This window comes from Peromyscus maniculatus, chromosome 5 (genome assembly GCF_049852395.1).
Source record: "Peromyscus maniculatus bairdii isolate BWxNUB_F1_BW_parent chromosome 5, HU_Pman_BW_mat_3.1, whole genome shotgun sequence".
Taxonomy (NCBI): domain Eukaryota; kingdom Metazoa; phylum Chordata; class Mammalia; order Rodentia; family Cricetidae; genus Peromyscus; species Peromyscus maniculatus.
In genome coordinates this window covers 859,242-878,466 of record NC_134856.1, presented here as the reverse complement: position 1 = coordinate 878,466, position 19,225 = coordinate 859,242, and the positions used below count along the sequence as shown (strand labels likewise).

General features: G+C 39.0%; 1 protein-coding gene across 8 annotated transcripts in view; it reads right to left on the bottom strand.

Annotated features, from left to right (window-relative positions):
- Positions 1-1,646: 1,646 nt before the first annotated feature.
- The window catches only part of Terb1 (telomere repeat binding bouquet formation protein 1), a 56,969-nt gene continuing 39,390 nt past the window's right edge, over positions 1,647-19,225 (bottom strand). For 6 of the 8 annotated variants that reach the window (XM_006978495.4, XM_076571605.1, XM_042277225.2 and 3 more), the window contains 4 exons: positions 8,422-8,568; positions 7,553-7,618; positions 3,851-3,973; positions 1,647-3,255 (listed from right to left, as the gene is read on the bottom strand). In XM_006978495.4, coding sequence (XP_006978557.3) covers positions 3,068-3,255; positions 3,851-3,973; positions 7,553-7,618; positions 8,422-8,568 — 524 coding nt within the window. In that variant the 3' untranslated portion in view covers positions 1,647-3,067. Of the gene's footprint in view, positions 3,256-3,503; positions 3,974-7,552; positions 7,619-8,421; positions 8,569-19,225 lie in introns of those variants that run through there. The other 2 variants (XM_076571606.1, XM_076571607.1) reach the window with 1 other exon arrangement.

Below are 19,225 nucleotides of genomic sequence, written 5' to 3'. Positions count from 1 at the left end.
TGAGACCCTGCTTCAAAAATAAAATAAAAAATAAAAAGAGCTTGGCATGGTGGCATACGTCTTTAATCCCAGCACTTGGGAGACAGAGGCAGGTGGATCTCTGTAAATTTGAAGCCAGCCTGGTTTACATACTAAGTTCCAAACTAGACAAGGCTAGATAGTAAGACCTCATCTCAAAACACAGCCTTAAATCCCAGTGATAGAGGTAACATCCCAGTCATGATCATTATTCTTAAATTCTTATTTAGCAAACTTGGCATAATTCTCAAGATGTCTATTGAAAGATTATCGCCGGGCGGTGGTGGCGCATGCCTTTAATCCCAGCTCTCGGGAGGCAGAGCCAGGCGGATCTCTGTGAGTTCGAGGCCAGCCTGGGCTACCAAGCGAGCTCCAGGAAAGGCGCAAAGCTACACAGAGAAACCCTGTCTCGAAAAACCAAAAATAAATAAATAAATAAATAAATAAATAAATAAATAAATAAATAAATAAATAAATAAATAAATAAATAAATAAATAGGAAAAGAAAGATTATCACAAATCTTCAATGTTATCTTTCATCTCCTCTGTAGACTCTATTAACTGTGAATAATTTTTTACCACAGATAACAATATTCTTGGCTTTTCTTTACCAAGTTTTTTAAAAATGCTGTTTTTAGGAAGCCAACATTTTACAGCAAAACAAGAGGCTGTAAATGCTTTTCTTCAGTGGAGAATGTAATGGGGAAGAGACTGGATGCAAAAGGGTAAAGAACACAAAAGGAGAAGTAATGGAGAAGAGAGAAATGTTTGTGCTTATCAGAGGTAACTGTAGGTATGGTCTCTACCTGAGGGCTCTTGCTGTTCTCTATCGAAGCAGGCTAATGTTACAAGACACTGATACATATCATAAGGAAATGTGATATGGCAGGAAAAGCAATCACCTAACTGGGTTTCAGGTGAAAAGGAGAGTGATTCTGGCTCTGCCAAAAAAAATTAGCATCATAAATTACAGGATCCAACAATAGGCATATAATCTGTCAATTTGAATGTAAATTAGCAAAAGGAAAATGGGAGGAAAGAGCAGGCAATATTGGAAGTCATACAAGGACAAGCAGTATATGAGTTTTCACAGGACAGTAGAGTTGAAAACTGGGTCTGCGAGCTTTAATCCCCACTACATTAATTAATTAATTCTAATATGACCACTTGCAAAAGGAGAAGATAGCACCAGATGCAAATGCATATAATAGCTTTCTCTTCTTGCACGAATATCAGGTGGGAGGATGCTGGAAAGATAGGGGATGCAAATTTCAACAGAACTGGACAATTCACAACAAAAGAGAATAAAAAATTAGGCTGGATGATAACATTGAAGCTTGTTAAAGACCAGGGCAGCCTCTTGTGGTGGCATATGTCTATAACCCTAGCACCGAGGAGGCTAAGAGAGGAAGAGCTTGAATTCAGGGCCAATCTGGTCTGCACAAGACTGTCTGAAAAATAAAAAGGAGGCTGGTCTGGTGTGTAGAAAAGGGGCTACCAGAGATGCTAGGGCCTGCCAATAGCCAATTCGGGGTACCATCTGAGACTTAGAGGAGAATGCAGCAGCACACTCACATAAGCAGAAACAGAAGTGTTTCCAAAAATACTGGATGACAAACAGCACAGACTAAATCTAACAAAATGAGAAATTTAATAGGAGCTCTTACAGTCTTATAGTAAGGTTTAACAAAAACATAACCATGAGCTGGAGATACCACTCAGTTAACAGTGCTGGTGTAGGGATGCATTCCTAGCATCCCACAAACTGGGCTTGGTGGCAGAAACCTATGATCCCAATACTTGGGAAGCTAAGGCAGGGGGATAATGAGTTCAAAACCAGCCTGGGCTGCATAGTGAGATACTGTCTCAAAAACAAAACTAGGGCTGGGGCTGTAACTCAGTGGGAGAACACTTGACCAGCAAACACAATGTTCTAGGTTCAAGCCCCAGATCTCTGAAACAAAAACAAAGGCAGCCATTCTAGGATATATAGTGAGTATAAAGCCAGTCTGGGTTACAAAAAAATCATATCACAAACAAACCCAACAGGATAGAGTTATTTGAAAATAACGTAAAAGGTATAACTATATTAGCTATTATTGGAAAACTGGTCACACAGAACGTAAAAAGACATCAAAATCAGGTTCATAAAACTGGGTATATGAGAGAAGTTGAGCCCCTTCTAAGGCCATACATTACAAATAGATAATAATATGTCCAGCAGCGATTAAGCTCTTGAGAGCTACAGCATGAAGTAACTGAGGCTCATTAACATGAGGGAAAAAAGATGTGGAAGGACAGGAAGAGGAAATGAAAGACACTGTAAAACAACTAAAGCAACCAGTAAGATAGGTTGGTGGGTAAAGGCACTTGCTGCCTTGCCTGACAAACTGAGTTTGACCCCTATGATGCACATGGTGGAAGGAAAAAACTAACTTCTGCAAGTGGTTTTCTCTGGCCTTCACATGTGCCCTGTGGCACTCATGCACATAGACACAATACATCAATACAATGTAATGAATAAACAAAGCAAATAAACATATAGCAAAACAAGAATTTGATCACAGAATATGAGAGTGCTAATACAACTTCGTAATTAATCTTTAGAAGAATCATTTCAATTAACAAATGTCAAATATTTGTTGAGTGAGAGCCTTAGCTGAACAGCTTGAGAAATTTTCTGAGTTCTAGAGTGGACATTGGCACTAGGCAAAAATAGTGAAATGCAAATGTCTCATACACTATTTGTGGCAATATAATGTTAATTGATGTTTAAAGGTTGCTAATTTTTTTCTTCTGATTTGTGTTCTTTGACTATAAGGAAAAGTAAAGGCACAACATATTTGGCCTCATGGAGAAATTCTATCTAATTTTCACATTGAAAATGAATTTGCTTATAAATTATTGTAATGTTTTAAAGAGTTTGTAACACAAAAATCATTTAAACTCTCATCATTTCTTGTCTCTTAAGAGTTTAGAATATTTAGCATTTTGTATCTCCTAAAAATTCTAAATTAAGAGTCAAAACAAAAAACTGAATCTCCTCTAGTCATATGGCTGCACAGTTGGGGCTTCTGATCAGCTTGTGGTATTTGTGAGCAAGATCTACAGCCTTTCGTCCTTGTTGAAAGGGGAAAGACCACAAAATTGAATTCCAATGATTTCCCATTTTTTTAACTCCATGGAAAAGATAATTTACTTCTTCTTTGGTAAAGTTTTTACGAATTCTTCTTTTTTCTGTAATGAATGGAAATTGTAGAAGATATTAATACTTGATGAAATAAGAAATCTTCTTAAGACTCAAATAAATGGGTAACTTATTCCATAGAGATAAACTACAGAATGAGAGTTTGATGCCAGAGAAACTTTTCAAATAGAAATTTACTTCAGTTTAAAAGATCATTTAGTGAGGTGCAATCACTGTGACTTCTTTAATGTTACAACTTAATCCATTGAAATAATATCCACATCTATCAATCAAAAAGCAAGTTTATAAACATTAGATTTTAATGCAGCATTGCTGTGAGGGTGGTTAACAAACAGCTTCCTAGCTTACAGATACAGTCTTCTCAAAGGCTCCATAACTTTACAGGATAGAGAATATTCACATTTGTTATTTTGAATACCAGTTTTGAATAATAAGAGTCTTTTGAAGTTCACTTAAAAATAAAGCACATGTACTATCTATAGGGGTGCTCAGCTTATCAAAATGTAAAAGCAGAATAGGTCACATAATAGAAAAAGAAGTTTGTAGGTTATCTTTTCTTTTCTCTCTTTTTCTTTTTTTTGAGACAGGCTTTTCCTATGTAGCATGGGCTTGCCTCAAACTCACTATGTAGTCCATGCTGGCCTGGAACTTGGAATCTTCTTGCCTTAGCCTCTGGAATGTTGGTATTACAGGCATGTTCCTCCAAATCTGGAAGTTTTTGACTGTCTGGTTTTTGATGAGTAGGTTCTATAACAGAAAGAATACACAGCTGGTAAACCGTTATTTCAGTTATCTCTTGGTGACTATTATGAGGAAATAGTTTTACTATTACTGTGTGTGTGTGATATGTATGGACACACTCATGCCACGGCATGCATGTGGAGATCAGAGAACAACTTTGTGGAGTCAGTTCTTTTCTTCCACTTTGATATGGGTTCTGAGGATCAAACTCATGTCATCAGGCTTAGTTGTAAGCACTTCTACTGCTGGTCTCTCTCTCAAGCCCGAGGAAATAGGTTTCCTCCAACTTTGGAGTTCATTGATAACTTGTGTGGCACTGTAGCCAGATGCCAGAGAGACATGCTTTAGCATTTCTACCTGAGGCTGCTACTTACTGTAGAAGGAATGGATGTATAAAATTTGACCCTTACAAGCCAACACTGCTGGCCATTTGTGTACCTTCCTAAGTTAAATGTGATGGTTTAAAACAAAAGAGAGCATCTTCCTAGCAGATGCTGAGAAGTCGGTTATTACTTAGTATTTAAAATGCAAGCTCCACGAAGGGCAAGACTTCTGAATAGCTTAGTTACCACTGTATTCTCCAGGCTCAGAACAGTATCTCAGACATAATAGACAATCATTTATGAAGAGAAATTTCTATTTATTTATTTATTTTTTTATGAGAAAAAATGTTATTGATAAAACTTCCTCAAAACTTGTACATGAAGTTGCTCCTTAGCTTGGGGAATGCTGGAAAACTGTTGTTACCCAAGTTTCTTTGAAGCTTCACTTGATAAATGACTTATCTCCTTGTATTCAGGACTGGGTAGGTCATAACTTTTAGGATAGAGGCCTTAAAGTTGTTCACATAAAGCCCCCCATTTCCACTGAGGCTGCCATTTCCCTGACTTACAAATTCTATAGACTCTGTACTTCAAGGTTTCACTCCATGGCCTTTTGAGTGAAATTTTAAAACATTATTATTTCTTTAATTGGGCTTCTAGAAAAATCTTGCTATATAGCTCACACTTGCCTCAAACTTGTGAGCCTTCTGCCTTAGTTGTGGGATCAGGGACAAGAGTCACACACCCAGCCTCAGTGCTATTCTTAATATCCACTGTGTGTTAGAGAAGAAAAGGAGCAAGAGGGCTTAATTCCAGAAAATCTTACTTGTCAAATTCTCTCAACATAGCAAGCTATCCTAAAAAGAGCTTTGGAGGAGTCTTCAATACTTACATGGTACATTGCCCTTCCTCAAAATGATAAGCTCAAATCTGAGTATAAACTACAGTTAAATGAATGGTAGTGAGACACCTAATATGAAAGGCAAATTAATCAAGAGGAAAGAAAATGGTCACATACTAAACATTCTAGGCTTGATCTCTTAATTTAGGATCACTCTGTATAATTAGTGTATAATCATAATTATGTCCATTTGCATGGGGCTTGCTGATTATTTTTCAATGTAAATTAATTATAGACTAATTTTTAGTTGTTATTTATTTACTTTTAAGACATTACTGAAAAAAATCTATTAATAATTTGATCTCAAGTTCTTGCCAAGAACAATTTTTTTTTTGTTTTTGTTTTTGTTTTCTGGGACATAGTTTCCCTGTGTAACAGCCCTAGCTGTCCTGAAACTCACAGAGGTCCTGCCTCTGCCTCCCAAGTGCTGAGATAAAAGGCATGTACCACCATGCCAGAATAAGAACAAAATTTCTAAGGGCAACATGTCTCTATGGGACAAAATTCCCATTTTGTAATAGCTACTAATGAAACTATTACTTGGAAAACATAGGCATTTCATGCCAAGAACAGTACTTCGTACCTGTTATCCCAGCACTTGGAAGATTGATCTATGCAGTATCTAATAGAGTGGCACTATATTTAATTTTAACTTACATAAATAACCTTTTTGTTGATTTTATATTTTTTGCGACAGGCTCTTGGTGTGTGTACTCTGGCTGGCCTAGAATTTGCTATGTAGACCACGCTGGCCTTGAATTCCAGCAATTCTCAAGCCTTTGCCTCCTGGGGGCTTGGATTATGGGAACACACTACCACACCTGGTTCTATATGAAAATATTCTTTCGGTTTTTTGAGAAAGGGTTTCCCTGTTTAACCACCCTGGCTGTCCTGGAACTCTCTGTAGACCAGGCTGCCCTCAAACTCACAAAAAATCTGCCTGCCTCTGCCTCCTGAGTGTTGGGATTAAAGGTGTGCACAATCACTGCCTAGCTATGAAGAATTTTTTTAAAAAAAGTTATTTATTTTATGTATATGTATGAGCCTAATAAGTTCATGTGAATCACAGGAATGCAGGCATGCTTGGAGGGTAGAGGGCATCAGATCCCCTGGAAATTGAGTTACAGGTGGTTATGAACCACCTGATATGAGTACTGGAAATAAAACCCATGTCCTGTACAAGAACAGTAAGCACTCTCAACTGCTGAGCTACTTCTCCAGCTCCATGAATAACTTTTAATGTAGAAAAAGACTCAAGATGCATGAAGTAAATTTTAAGTAGCTTTCAAGGTTTGGCTGTGAAAATAACCAAATAAATGTTAAGTGAGACAAAAGACTTGTTGGATATACCAAGTCCAAAAGTCTGTAATAAACAACAGGGTAGCTCTACTAATATTACTAATCTCCAGATAACACTAACAAGTAATGGACCCCACTTCATGTTCTTAACCTGAAAGTATTATCTTCCTAGGATTAGAAGAAAATGATAATGCTCTTGAAATCTCTTTGATAAATTTGGAATGATGAAAAGCCAGAGACATTAACCTTATGGTTAATTTAAAATTGCGTAATCAATCAGTGTGTATGGGAGCCAGAGAGGTCAGTTTTGGGTTTCTTCCTCTTACTGCTTGCCACCTTAATTATTTAGACACGGGCTCTAGCTAAACCTGGAACTCACCCACTGGCAGGACTGGGTGGCCTGCCGGTTCAGGGTCTGCCTGTCTCTGCCCGCCCAGCATGAGGATTACGGATGTGCCACCAGGTCCAGCAGTTATGTGGGAGCTAGAGACCCAAAGTCAGGTCCTCGTGCTCGGACAGCAAGCATTCCAGGTGACTCCTCACTCCCTAAAGTTTCTATAAGCTAACTTAACAAGGATTTTTTTAAAAAGAGAAACTTAATTTATCCCATTTGTCGCTTCAATTTTTAGTGTTTAAAATACTATAGTTATGAACAGAAGTCTTCTGAAAAGTCTCTCTGAAGTACTTGACCAGAGTTTCTAGATGTCCAGGAGATCTGATGACTTCTTTGGCCTCCATGGGCACTGCATGCACATGGTACACATATATACATGCAGGCAAGTATTCATACACATAAAAGAAAAATTTATAAAATCTACAAAACTAGTTAAAAATAAATAAATAAAAAGGAATGTCTGTTTCCTAGAGCTCCTTCCTCAGGTGGCAGGCAGCAAGCAAACAAACACCATAAAGGAGGAAGAGGGTGTCTCTTTTCAGTAGGTATAATCTCATACAAGCCAAGGGTTATCATTTTACGTAATTAATGAGAACAGTCATTCAGCTGTTCTCTTCTTTTTAGGAATATGTAGAATTTAAGCTTATTTAAAAATTAAATATATTCACTTAGTCCTTCAGGGGCAGTAGATTCTTTACTAAGTTGTCTTCTTCTACGGGGGGTCAGCAAAATTTCTGAAAAATATAGAAAACATTTAGTATACTTAGAATATCAATCTCAATAGTTACATATCAATTCTATTATACTATGATACTGCTTACCCTCTTCTAGTGGAAATCCTTAAGTGAACTAGAAATAATTGTTTATTTATTATATTTCTTACTGTGTATGAGTGTTTTGCTTGCATGTGTGCATGTATACTACATTTGTGCCTAAAAAGGGTGCTGGATTCCCTGGAACTGGAATTACAGATGGTTGTGAGCCACATGTGAGTGCTGGAACTGAATGAACCTGGGTCATCTGTCAGAGCAGCCAAGTGCTCTTAACTGCTGAGCCATCCCCCCAGACCCACCTTTTTTTTGTTCTTGGTTTTGAAATAGGCTTCTCAGTGTTGCCCTGGCTATCCTAGAACTAGCTATGTAAACCAGGCTGGCCTTGAACTCAGGGATCTGCCTAACTCTGCTTCCAAAGTACTGAAATAAAAGACATGTGCCACCATACCTGGATCTTTTTGTTTGTTTTTTGAGACAGGGCATCAGATAGATCAGGCTGACCCCAAACTCTGTATAGCCTTGAGTTCCTGATTCTCTTGCTTCTACTTCCCAAAGGTTGAGAATATCAGTGTGTGCCCAATTTAAGGAGAATTTTTAGGCCATTATAGACTAAATCTACTCTAGTTTATCTTAAGCTACTGGTAACCTAGAGATAGGGTTTTTCTTCCAGCAGTATTTTACACTCTAATCAGTATACTTAATACTTTAGCTGATAGTTCAGAATGTATAGCCGTAATTACAGTTAAAGTTGCTGAATTAATTACCTTTGTCACAGATAAGTCCTTTCCTTAGTTCACTTTTATATTTATCTTCAGCTTCCATAATGACTTTATGATGATCACATTGGTATGCACAAGAGTGCAAAAGCTTGCTAAAATTTCGGCTGTTGAGTTTTCTTACCACTATGCAACCTGAAAGAAAACAAATTAAGTTGATGTACAGATGTTACAAAATTATATACTAATAACTCTGTGAAAGCAGATAACCTCTAAGATGATACTAAAGTGAATTAAGAATTTATAAGTATTTCAAGAAACCTCAACTCATCTCAGAGAGTAAAGAAAATAAATACAAAGAAATAAGGGTTGGGGTAGAGGTGTGAACAGTTACAGCCACACAAAAAAGAAGCATCCAACCCACCGTGGCAACACATGCCTACAATCCTAAGTACTTAGGAGGCCAGGGCAGGAGAGCAGGAGGTTTCCAAGTTCAAGGCTAGCCTGGGCAATTTTGTGAAACCTGATCTCAAACAAAATAAAACAAAAAAGTAAAGGGCTACTACAGGTCAATGTACAGTGCTTGTCTAGCATGTGCAAAACCCTAGGTTCAGTTCTCAGTACTGAAAAAGAAAAAGGGCTAAGGATTAGTTCAGTTGGTACAGCATTTGCCTAACACTCACAAAGCTCTGGATTAAATTCCTAGCACAGCATAAAATTGGGCACACACTTGTAATTCCAGCATTTAGGAGGCAGAGGCAGGAAAATCAGAAGTTCCTGGCTATCCTTGCTTACATAGTGAACTGGAGGCCAGTCTGGGATATATGAGACCATCTCCAATAGACAAACAGAAAAAAAAAAGAAACAAGAAGTATCTACGTTGGTTTGGTTTTGAGCTATTAAAGGAAGGTACCTAAAGAAGTTGTGATGGTTTGAAGTGTCGCCCATAGTCTCAGGCATTTGAATACTTGGTCCTTAGCTGGTGGTGCTGTTTAAGAAGGTTCAGGAAGTGTGTCACTACAATGGGCTTTGAGAGTTTAAAGATTGGTGCCATTCCAGTTCACTCTCCTTGCTTCATTGTTGTGATTCAAGATGTAAGCTCTTAGCTCACATGGTGGTCACGGTGATGGACTCCTATCTCTCTGGAACCTTCCTTCTCTAAGTTGCTTTGGTTAAGGTATTTTATCATAGCAACAGAAAAGTAGTACAGAAGTGTTCTTTATGTGCAGTCAATTTTCTTTTTGCTTTAAACATTAATATTATGGAACATTTTAAACACCTAAGAGTAAAGTGCAGAGCATAACAAACATTTGTGTTTACTTCACCTAGTTTCATAATTATTAAATCATAGAAAGTCATTTTTTTTTTAAGGTAGGGTTTCTCTGTGTAGCCCTGGCTGTCCTGATACTCACTCTGTAGACCAGGCTGTTCTCAAACTCAGAGATCTGCCTGCCTCTGCCTCCTGAGTGCTGGGATTAAAAGCGTGTGCTGCCACCACCTGTAGAAAGTCAAATTGTATTGTCCTCTCTCCCATTACAATATACCCATGAGGGCAATGAAATCTGCATTAAATATCATGCATCTATGAATACTTATGTATCTCTAACATAAGAATTCTGCTTTTCAAATATACACAACTATTACCTAAGAAAATAATGATTACTATAATCTAATATACAGTACTTGTCTTAGTTAGGGTTTCTATTGCTGTGAAGAGACATCGTGACCACAGTAACTCTTATAATGGGAAGGAAGGAAGAAAAGAAGGGAGGGAGGGACGGAGGGATAGAAGAAAGGAAGGAAGAAAGGAAGGGAGGGAGGGAAGGAGGGAGAGAGAGAGAAAGAGAGAAAAAAAGAAGAAAGAAAGGAAGGAAGAGAGAGAGAGGGAGAGAGGGAGGGAGGGAGGAAGGAAGGAAGGAAGGAAGGAAGGAAGGAAGGAAGGAAGGAAGGAAGGAAGGAAGGAAGGAAGGAAGGAAGGAAGGAAGGAAGGAAGGAAGGAAGGAATTGTTACCAGGCAAGACACAGTTTTACACACTTATAGTCCCAACATCTTGGGAAGCTGAGCTGAACCAGGAGGATCACTTAAGTCCATGAATTCCAAGCCAGTCTAGGTATTATATAAATAACTCACTCATCTTTCCAAAAATTTTATCAAGTGGCATTAATATTTTGAATGTGGTATACAGCCGGGCGGCGGTGGTGGCGGTGGTGGCGGCGGCGGCGGCGGCGGCGGCGGCGGCGGCGCACACCTTTAATCCCAGCACTTGGGAGGCAGAGGCAGGCAGATCTCTGTGAGTTCAAGGCCAGACTGGACTACAGAGCTAGTTCTAAGACAGGTTCTAATGCTACTCAGAGAAACCCGGTCTTGGGGGAAAAAAAAGAATAACAAGTGCTCTTGACCACTCAGCAATATTTCCAGCCCCTGGCTGTCCTGGGACTTGCTTTGTAGACCAGGCTGGCCTCAAACTCACTGAGATCCACCTGCCTCTGCTTCCCAAGTGCTGGGATTAAAGGTATGCACCACTACTACCTGGCTGCACTTGCTATTCTTGCAGAGGAGATTGGTTTGATTCCCAACACCCATATAGTGGCTAACAACTTCCTGCAACTCCACTTCCAGGGGATCCAGTGCCCTCTGGACTCCCAAAGACTGCTGTACACATGATGTACGTGAACTCACATAACAACACACATATACATGAAAATAACTTTTTTTTACAAAGAATTTTGTTTGTTTGTTTGTTTTCAGACAGTATTTCTCTATGTAGTCCTGAACATACTGGAAATCTCTCTGTAGACCAGACTGACTTCGAACTCAGAGATCTGCCTGCCTCTGCCTCCTGAGTGTTAGGATTAAAGGCATGTACTGCCACCACCTGGCTGCAAAGAATTTTCTTAAGCTACTGGTTTTAGCTGGGTGTGGTAATGCACATCTGCAATTCCAGTACTCTAAAGGCAGAGGAAAGAGGATCACAAGTTTGAGGCCAGTTTGGGCTATATGGAAAGATTCAAAATAAATAAAAGACTCAAAAAATTAACAAGCCTGGGCATGGTGATGCATGCCTGTAATCTTAGCACTCTGGAGGCAGAAACAAGAGGATCATCACATGTTTGAGGCCCAACAGACCTGAGGCAGGCAATCACAGAGACAAGTTTAGTAATCTGAGACTTACGTAGTTGGGTTATGAACAATCTTTTCTTCTAATAATGCACTTGGCAGCTGTGGTGGTTTGAATGAGAAATGTCGCCATAGGCTCAGGTATTTGAATAATTGTTTCCTAGTTGATGGTGCCGTTTGGAGAGGTGGAAGTGGTGCAGCATTGCTGGAGAAATACCTTGATAGGAGTGAGCCTTATCCTACTTTCAATCCATTTGTTTTGTTTCATGTTTGTGGTTGACGATATGATCTCTTAGCTTTCTGCTTCTGCTACCATGCCTGCTGCCATAATGGACTCTTCTCCCTCTGGAACCATAAGCCAAACTAAACTCTCCCTTCTATAAGTTGTCTTGGTTATGGTGCTTAATCACAGCAACAGAAAAGCAATACAGCAGACTAGTTCCATTGCCTAGATATATTATGTACAAACAACCCTTTCTGAACAATGCACTAAATAATCTTGGACATTATACTCCCATGTACATATCTGCATCAGACTATACATATACCTTTCTCTGAACAATGAAATAAGTTTCTTCTTCCTTGACAACAATCAAACTTACAGGTTATATTATTATCATTATTATTATAGTATTTTTAATATGTATATAGGTGCTTTGCCTACATGTATATCTGTGTACCAAATACATGCAGTGCCCAAGGAGGTCAGAAGAGGGTGTTGGATCCTCTGGAATTGTAGTTATAGATGGTTTGGAGCAGCTATGTGGGTACTAGGAATTGAACATGGGTCCTATGAAAAAGTAGCCAGTGATCTTAACTGCTGAGCCATCTCTCCAGCCCCTTATTTTTTTATTTTTAATTGTGTGTGTGTGTGTGTGTGTGTGCGCGCGCGCGCGCATGCATGTGTGACTACACGACTCCCATAGGCTTATATATTTAAATGTTTTCCAATTGTTGGACTATTTAGGAAGAATTAGGAGGTTCAGCCTTGTTGGAGGTGTGTCAACGCAGGGTTGGCTTTGGAGGTTTCAAAAGCCCATGCCAGGCCCAGTCTTGCTCTCTTTCTACCTGTCTTCATCTTGCAGATAAGATGTAAGCTCTTAGCTATTGCTCTAGCACCAGGCCTGCCTGCTCCCATGATGATCACAGACTAACCCTTTGAAACTTTAAGCAAAGCCCTAATTAAATGCTTTCTTTTCTAGTTGCTTTGGTTATGTTGTCTCATCACAGCAATAGGACAGTAACTAATATAGTCACAGAAGACAGACTAGAGTGCCAGATCCCCGGGAGCTAGATTTAGAGGTGGTTGTGAGCAGTGGATGTCGGAACCTTAATTCAGGTCCCCTCCAAAAGCAGTATGGCTCTTAACCACTGCCCTAAGTGTAGACAATTTCTATTCAAATATATATTCCCAGTGTATTTGTATATGAGGAATAGAAAGGCCAATCCAGCCTGAACTTGTTTTGGGGTTCATATACAATAAGACAGTGTTCTCAAGTAAACGCTTGGGAAGATATCCCTATTTACCATCCTACGCCTATGTATAACTGAATGGGCGCATGATTAAAATCAGATGCATTATGGGGAGGGACATGCACAGTAGGATGATTATATAACCTAATTTATCAATCAAACCAGAGAATGCTCATGCTATACCTTTTAACAACTAAACTTCTTTTCTTAAGGCCCAAACAATAATTGGAGTCCTGAAGTACTCTAACTAATAGAGCCCACTGTCAATCTTGACAGTATATCCCTCTCTAATCTGTATTACTGATTGACTCTTAATAAAGTTACCTTGTTACTTTTGTACATCCACATGAGCCCTTATTTCCAATGCTTTGGATTGCTGTGGAATAATCCTTCTGTACACTGTGAAAATGTGTTCCTCGCATTGTTAATAAAAAGCTGATTGGCCAAAATAGGCAGGATTTTCAGGGCAGAGAGAACACTGGGAAGGAGGGCAGAGTCAGAGGACTCACAAGTCAGACATGGAAGAAGCAACATGAGAAGTTCATAGATGAGGTAAATGAGCCTTGGGGCAGCACATAGATTAATAGAAATGGGTTAATTTAAGTTGTAAAAGGTGGCCAGAGACAAGTCTAAGCTATGGGCCAAGAATTTAAAAGTAATAAGTCTCTGTGTGGTTATTTGGAAGCTGGCTGGCAAGACAGAAAAACTCCACCTACAAATGGGGCCCAAATGTCTGGCACCTACATCCACATAATAACTAAGTAAGCTTTAAAAAGTTACTAAATACATAAAAACAGATCTGAATGTGGCTTCCTCGTCTCATGTCTCTCATGCTGGCCACAATACAGAGACACATCTCCCAGCAGCTGCCTGTGGGATGAAGCCAGCTGTCAACTACCATGGGATAGCACCATTCACTAAGCTGAGCAGTGCTGGGGCCAACACAGCAATTTAAGATTCATCTCATGCAATCAAAGACTACTACAGATGCTCAGTAAAGACAGATCCAGACGGAAAAAACCCTCTAAACGAGTTTCAGTGTGTTTAAAAATATACACAGGCTTGGGAGAGAGAAGAGAAAAAGGTATATATAGTCATAGATTTTTTTTTTTAAAGTTTAAAAATTAAGTCCTTAAAAAATAAGAAAAGTAAAAAAAAAAAAAAGCCACATAAAAATGGGAAATACAGAGTCTGGATTCTGTATGGTATTGTGCTGTCTTTAGATTTTCTTATTGCTAATGAAGGAATGACAGCTGCTAAGACACATTGGATTATGAAAATTGCTGGATTAGCCGGGCGGTGGTGGCGCACGCCTTTAATCCCAGCACTTGGGAGGCAGAGCCAGGCGGATCTCTGTGAGTTCGAGGCCAGCCTGGGCTACCAAGTGAGTTCCAGGAAAGGCGCAAAGCTACACAGAGAAACCCTGTCTCGAAAAAAACCAAAAAAAAAAAAAAATTGCTGGATTAAATCAACCTATATTATTTTTTAAAAATGTCTTGACTTCAAAATGGTTGTCAAAAGATATTACTTTGGGGAAGAAGTTATGCTTTTATTTCCACAGGAAATGAGAGGATGTGGATTCATTCCAGATTGATATGGGTCAGGTTTGATCGGGAAAGACCCCCTGAAAATCTTGGCTATAGACATAAAGAAATAAACCTAAAAAGACTACAAAACACATGTATATTTTACCTGCTCAAACATAAAACAAAAAATCATCTTTGGCTAACTTGTGTACAACATACAGTCCATACTTGTATTAATACAGACATGTATGTTACCTTTAAAAGTTTATGTATTTTCAGAACAAGGGGACCAGACACCAATGAAAACAGATGGCCCAGGTGATCTAGCATCTCAAAATGCCTCTGTTACAGTCTCCTCAGAGTCTTGCATCCAAAATAGTTTCAAAGCTGCTGGATGAGATGTTCCAACCTTACAAACTACTCCAGTCAAGACTTAACAATTATTCTAATTTTCTCAATGTTCCCCTAAAGATATCAGCACCACAAACAACAGGAAGTAGTCTAGAGAACAACGCCAACATTCCCAAACGATAGGTTATGGATGTTTGTTATCATTTAAGGGGGGGTTGATTACAAGATTTTATTGGTCATAGGAAAAAAGCTAAACAAAAGAGTTAAACTCAAAGATTTCGTTCTAAAAGAAAAAAAGGGGATTATGATATAGAAATGATAGGAAAAAAGGGCAGATTATTGAATCTACTTTAATCCTAAAAATAACTATTAATCATAAAATATTTTACATTGGTATAGATTTTGGTTTATTGGTATAGACTTAAAATTAACTTTGTTATACTGTATGTATGTTTCTACTCTTGTTTGGGGTATTGTGCTTATGCAGCTCATTTAAAAATATCATGTATAGGGGTTAGGTCCTGCCTCAACTTGGTATGGCAGACTTTGTTGACTACCCAAGGGAGGCCTTACCCACTCTGAGGAGTAGATGGGGGGTGGAATGGGAGGGGGCAGGAGAAGAGGAGAGATGGGGAACTGTGGTCGGTATGTAAAAATGAAAAAAATTTTAAATAAAAAATTATAATGTATAATTATAAAATACAGGTTAGTAGTTAGTCATCTATAGTAATCAAACTTGTAGTTCTATTAAGTATATTTTCAAGGTTAAACAGATATATTTAGATTGTCTTCAAACACTTCAAAGACCTATAGAATTTGGCATTTAATATGTTTAATAACCTAAGGCTTTTCATGACAGTGAGACACATCTGCACCTGGCAATGCCAATCTACGTTAGATAAAATGATGGGTACCAAAGAACCTCCATATGGAGTTTGCTTTCTTTGTGGCAAAAGTTAGCCATTGGGCAAGAAACTGCCTTTGTGTCAATTGCTGACAGTATGTTGTCCAAACAGGACCAGCAGGACACGAAAGTACTGCTAAATATTTGCCAGTACAAGGTAGGACAGTCCCTCAAAATTCCCTGCTCAAAAATGTCTGTCAAATATACTAGGCCTGTAGGCCAAAGTTGGATGCTCCAATGTTACAAAAGAACTTTGGGTGACTGTCCAGGCAGCCAGATGTCCCTGTTGTTAAGCAACATTATAGCCTTCTGAAGTCTTTGATGGAATTAAAGGCTAAATAATTAGATTTAATTAGTTATGACTAAAGGTAAACTAGATGTAAAACTTTGGACTCAGAAAGATAAGATAAATAGCAGAGTATTTTCTCTAAATTTGCCAAATACAAATGGACTGGCTATTGTAACTATAATTCTTACATGATAACTGTTTTGGTTGTATATAACTTTACTATGGTAAAGTTAAAAACCTTCCTTTTTATTTAGACAAAAAGGGGGAAATGCTGTGGAATAATTCTCTTGTACACTGTGAAAATGTGTTGCTTGCATTGTTAATAAAAACCTGACTGGCCAATAGACAGGCAGGATTTGGGGGCAGAGAGAATGCTGGGAAACAAAAGGGTGGAGTCAGATGTGGAAGAAGCAACATGGAAAGTTCAGAGATGAGGTAAACAAGCCTCAGAGCAGCATATAGATGAATAGAAATGGATTAATTTAGGTTGTTAAGAGATGGCTGGAGGGCTGGAGAGATGGCTCAGTGGTTAAGAGCACTGGCTGCTCTTCCAGAGGACCCAGGTTCAATTCCCAGCACCCACATGGCAGCTCACAACTGTCTGTTACTTCAGTTCTAGGAGATGTGACACCTTCACACCAATGTACATAAAATAAAGTTAAATAAAATTATTTTTTAAAAAAGAAAGAAAGAAATGGCTGGAGACAAACCTAACCTATTGGCTGAGTATTTATAATTAAGAATAAGTCTCTGTGTGGTTATTTGGGATTAGTCTGGTGGGACAAAAAACTCCACCTACATCGGATATGAGGTCAAAAACCTGAAAACACATGATCCTAACCATGGCCATTAGTAACAAAGCTATAAAATAAAACCCAATGTCAATAACATAAAAAAAAATCAATAATGAATAAGTCACTAGTTTTAGTGGGAAAATGCTCCAGGTAAACATTTAAAGTTCAATAAAATAACTAAATTAATCAATTAACTGGTTTTAGAGGGAAAGTGAGGCTTTAGGTAGCTTTAACATATAAAATTAAGAATGGTAAGAAAGAGAGGAGGGACATGACAAAGTAGTAGTAGAGCGCATGTCTAATATGTGTGAGGCCCCTAGGTTCATTCCTCAGTGATGGAAAAAGTATGTGTGATAGTGGACAAGAGAGCAAGTGCATGTTTGAGGGAATTAAGGGAATGAGTGTATAGAGAGAAGGAATCAAGAAGAATCAGCAATAAAAGTAGAATAATATACTGGCACAGTCATATGTGCTGATAATCCCAGCACTTGGAGGGCAAAGGCATGAGGATCACTGAAAGTTCAGGACAAGTCTAGTCTACACAGCAAATTTAAGGCCAGCTAGGGCTACACAATCAAACTTCATCTCAAAAGATCCCTCTCAGGGCTGGGGAGATGGCTTAGTGGTTGAGAACACTGACTGCTCTTTCAGAGGACCAGGGTTCAATTCCCAGTACCCACATGACAGCTCACAACAGTCTGTAACTTAAATTCTGGGGTGCCTGACACTCTGTTCTGGCCTGCTTGGGCATCATGCACAACTGATACATAGGCATAGATGTAAGCAAAACACCCCCCCATACATAATTCCTCTTCTCTCTTTAAAAAAAAAGAGAGAGACTGTAGAGTAGATGAACATTTAAAGGGAAAGAAAACTGTACCAAATACTTGGATTTTTAATATAAGGAAAAATAAGCCTGGTTCAGGTAGGACAAATGGATGTATGTAATAACCCAACCTATCTGCCTAGGTATTCTGTAATCAGAGGGTACTATAAATGCTGTGAAATTCATAAGGAAAGTACAACAATAATCAGCATCTATTAGTCATGAACTACCTAGATCAATGAGCCCAGAGTTTCAGCACTGAAACATTAGGTTAATCTGGGAGTGATGGCTCACAGCTCAAAATCAGGCTAGCCTAGGCTACACAGTTGGTTCCAAGTCAGCCTGGATTACAGTGTGATACCTTGTCTCAAAAGCAGTATAAAGAAACTTGAGATTAAACCACATTTCTCATATTAATGTTGTCTGTGGTGGTTTGAATAAAAATGGTCCCACTGGCTCACATATTTGAAAGATTCATCATCAGGGAGTGGCACTACTTGAGAAGAATTAGGAAGTGTGGCCTTGTTGGAGGAAGTGTGTTACTAGAGGTGGGCTCTGAGGATTCAAAAACCCAGAATCTCCCTCTCTTTGCCTACAAGTCATAATGCAGCTCTCAGCGATTGCTCCAGCACCTGCCTGCCTGCCATCATGCTCCCCACCATGATGATAAATGGACTAAATCTCTAAAACAGTAAGCAAGTCCCCAATTAAATTTTCTTTCATAAGAGTTGCCTTGGTCATGGTGTCTCTTCATAGCAATATAAATGTGACTTTGTTTGCATGTGTGTTTGAGAGATGAAGTGGTATTACACTGCTTAAGCTAGCCTAGAATTCCTAGGTGCTAATGATCCTTCCTACCTCAATCTCCTCAAAATCAATCAATCAATCAATCTCTCTCTCTCTCTCTCTCTCTCTCTCTCTCTCTCTCTCTCTCTCTCTCTCTCCCTCCCTCCCTCCCTCCCTCCCTCTCTCTCTTTCTCTCTCTCTCTCTCTCTCTATCTCTCTATCTCTCTCTCTCCCTCCCTCCCTCCCTCCCTCCCTCCCTCCCTCCCTCCCCCCCCCCCCCGCCATCCCTCTCTTTTCCTGGTTTTTCAAGATAAGTTTCTCTGTGCAGCCCTGGCTGTCCTGGAACTCACTCTGTAGACCAGGCTGGCCTTGAACTCACTGAGATCTGCCTGCCTCTGCCTCTTGAGTGCTGGGATTAAAGGCATGTGCCACCACTGCCCAGAGTGCCTCAATTTCTTAAGTAGCTGAAATACAGGTGTGCTAATTTAAGGGAAGGGACTGCAGAAAAGATTTTACAATTATATTAGACAGAAGAGAGAATATGGGATTCATATTATGGTTATACATCAACTTCAGAGTAACAGAGATGAAAGTCTTTATTCAAAATAGAATAGTGATGTGCTGAACTGAACATGGAGCTACCTCAGTTTTCTCTATAGAACAGTGAGTATGAAAAAACAAGAAATGGTAGGGTATGAAGAAGAGAAAGGTTTGGATAAGTGCAATGAGATCTTATAGAAAAAAATTAGGAGTGGGCCATGGGACACTAGGAACTTTAATAAACT